Below are 2,080 nucleotides of genomic sequence, written 5' to 3' on the forward strand. Positions count from 1 at the left end.
CTCTTTCCCCCCAGTCCTCCTGTTTAGCTCACCTTCCCACTTCTCATCTCCACGTTGCCTAGGCCACACGCAGCTCACCTGGGCAGCAGTGAAAGGCAGCAGCTGTGAGATTTCACTTGAAATTCAAAAAAGAAAGGGCAGGAGGCATCAAACTACCCCGTGCGTAACACACAAGTGGACTTTGAGAAGGCAGAGATGTTCGGTTACCAAGTCCAAGCAAGTCTAGTTACTCTGCCCAAGCAAGACAAAATCCCGTGCAGACGTTACACGTGACTGCAGACTGCATGGCTCACCCTACCAGAGAGTCCACCGTGCGGTGGATGAAAACCAGGAGCATGCACAGAACCCACGCTCGAAGTGACGGGGTGAACAGGAGGAACAGAGCTGTGGGCGCCGGAGGGGAAGGCAGAGAACTCAAATATATTGTGATTTGAGGAATTACCATAAGTCCTCTCTCTCGAGAAAAGACAAGAGGCATGCTGTGAGAAGAGGAGGAGGAAGGAAGAGTGGGCCTCGCGAGGGGCTGGTCTGTCCCGGACGCTTCCCGCCTGGCCCTCGAGCAGTTCGTCCCACTGCTGACACAAGAAGCATTTGAAGTAACCAATGCTGGGTTTTAAGCACTTTGATAAAAAGCCACAATTCCCATTTCGAGCAAAGAAAAACACCAAGCTGGAAAAAATGAGTAACCAAGTAGTTTCAGCAATTAAAACACATATGGGAGGAGAAACCACACAAATCTGTGGTCTTTAGCCAGCTTTTAGCCAAAACCCTCCAGGAACACGATGACCCCAGCCTGCTGGCGTTAGGGAAGCTGCTCTCTGATGCCCTGACCGCTGGTCCTGCGAACGGACCTGTTTCATCACTCTCTGACATCACGTCCAACCTGCTTTTTCAAGCTCATTTGGCATCTGAAAAAAACCCAATCTATTTTTCATTAAGCATTTCCAAACATTCAGTTGCTTACACGCATGCATCCTTTTTCGTTGCCAGAAGTATCTGGCTAAAGCAAAGGTTTCTGACCCATAGGAAACAGGAAAATTCCAGCAGCACAACAGGCCTTACACCTCAAAAAGAGAAAGAGAAAATAAATTGTTTTTCAAGGCAGCCTGAGAAAATACTCTGTCTGCAAACCTCAGACAGGGCTCGCATCCTGCTGGCCTCTCGGCCACATGTATTTAATCTGCCATTTCTATCGGCCTTGGAAGACGTGCCCGAACGCCACACGGTGCCACCGGCTGGAGCGAAGGTAACCTTCATGAAGGGAACGCGGATAAAGAGGGGCGTGCTGCGGAGGCTGGGACAGAGCTGCTGCCAGAACCAGATGAGCAACGCACGCTGACCCAGGCCCCGTCCCCCGGGATGGCAGGCGTCTCAGACCCAGGCGCTCGGCCGCCAGCAGAGCTACAGGTTTAACAGCCTGAGCTGACCTGGCTTACTTATTAATTACAGAAAGAAACAAAAGGCTGCTTGGCTGTCCCCTGCTGAGACAGGCTCCTGCTCCCCCAGACTGCTCCGCTGCAGCAGACAGCTATATTAGATCTCAGCTGTCAGGAACCAGATTCCCCCTCCAGCCCTTCCCAGCAAGGGATTTCAATTAAATTAAGGAGCTAATAAAGATATCCCAGATGCTACCAGCTTCACAGCTACTTCATTTTACTAGAAGTAAAGGTAATTATCTGCTCACCCCACCTTTAACACCAAAAACCCAACTCCAGAACCACCCCCCGCCCCCTTCCCATAACCTTATCGCAGTCTCCTCTTTGCAGTTTCTTCATCTAATCTCAAGCAAAGCCTTTTCAGGCTGAAACGAGCTCTAATTCTCTCTCTTTTTTTTTTTTTTTTTTTTCCTTTTTCTTTCCAGCAAAGCAGCCAGCCCGCGTGGCATATCCCCCGCAGGGATCCTGACTGCGGTAAAACCCTGTTATTAAATCACTTCATTCACCCGCTCCGGGTCCTGCCCTGGCAGAGCGGGGCCAGGCGGCTCTCCCGGGCGGGGAGGAGTTGCTTTTTGCCAGGGAAGGCGAGAAAACAGCTCTGCCCGGGGGGCTGCCCTGGGCTGCCGGCCTCTGCCCGTACAGCG

General features: G+C 51.6%; 1 protein-coding gene across 1 annotated transcript in view; it reads right to left on the bottom strand.

The window, feature by feature from the left end:
- The window catches only part of TMLHE (trimethyllysine hydroxylase, epsilon), a 15,731-nt gene extending 14,811 nt beyond the window's left edge, over nucleotides 1-920 (bottom strand). The window contains exon 1 of the mRNA XM_035898037.1: nucleotides 443-920. Within this exon, the coding sequence (XP_035753930.1) occupies nucleotides 443-591 (149 nt within the window). The 5' untranslated portion in view covers nucleotides 592-920. The remainder of the gene's footprint in view (nucleotides 1-442) is intronic.
- Between the last annotated feature and the right edge of the window lie 1,160 nt (nucleotides 921-2,080).

Source organism: Egretta garzetta, unplaced genomic scaffold, assembly GCF_000687185.1.
Source record: "Egretta garzetta isolate BGI_Z169 unplaced genomic scaffold, ASM68718v1 scaffold770, whole genome shotgun sequence".
Classification (NCBI taxonomy): domain Eukaryota; kingdom Metazoa; phylum Chordata; class Aves; order Pelecaniformes; family Ardeidae; genus Egretta; species Egretta garzetta.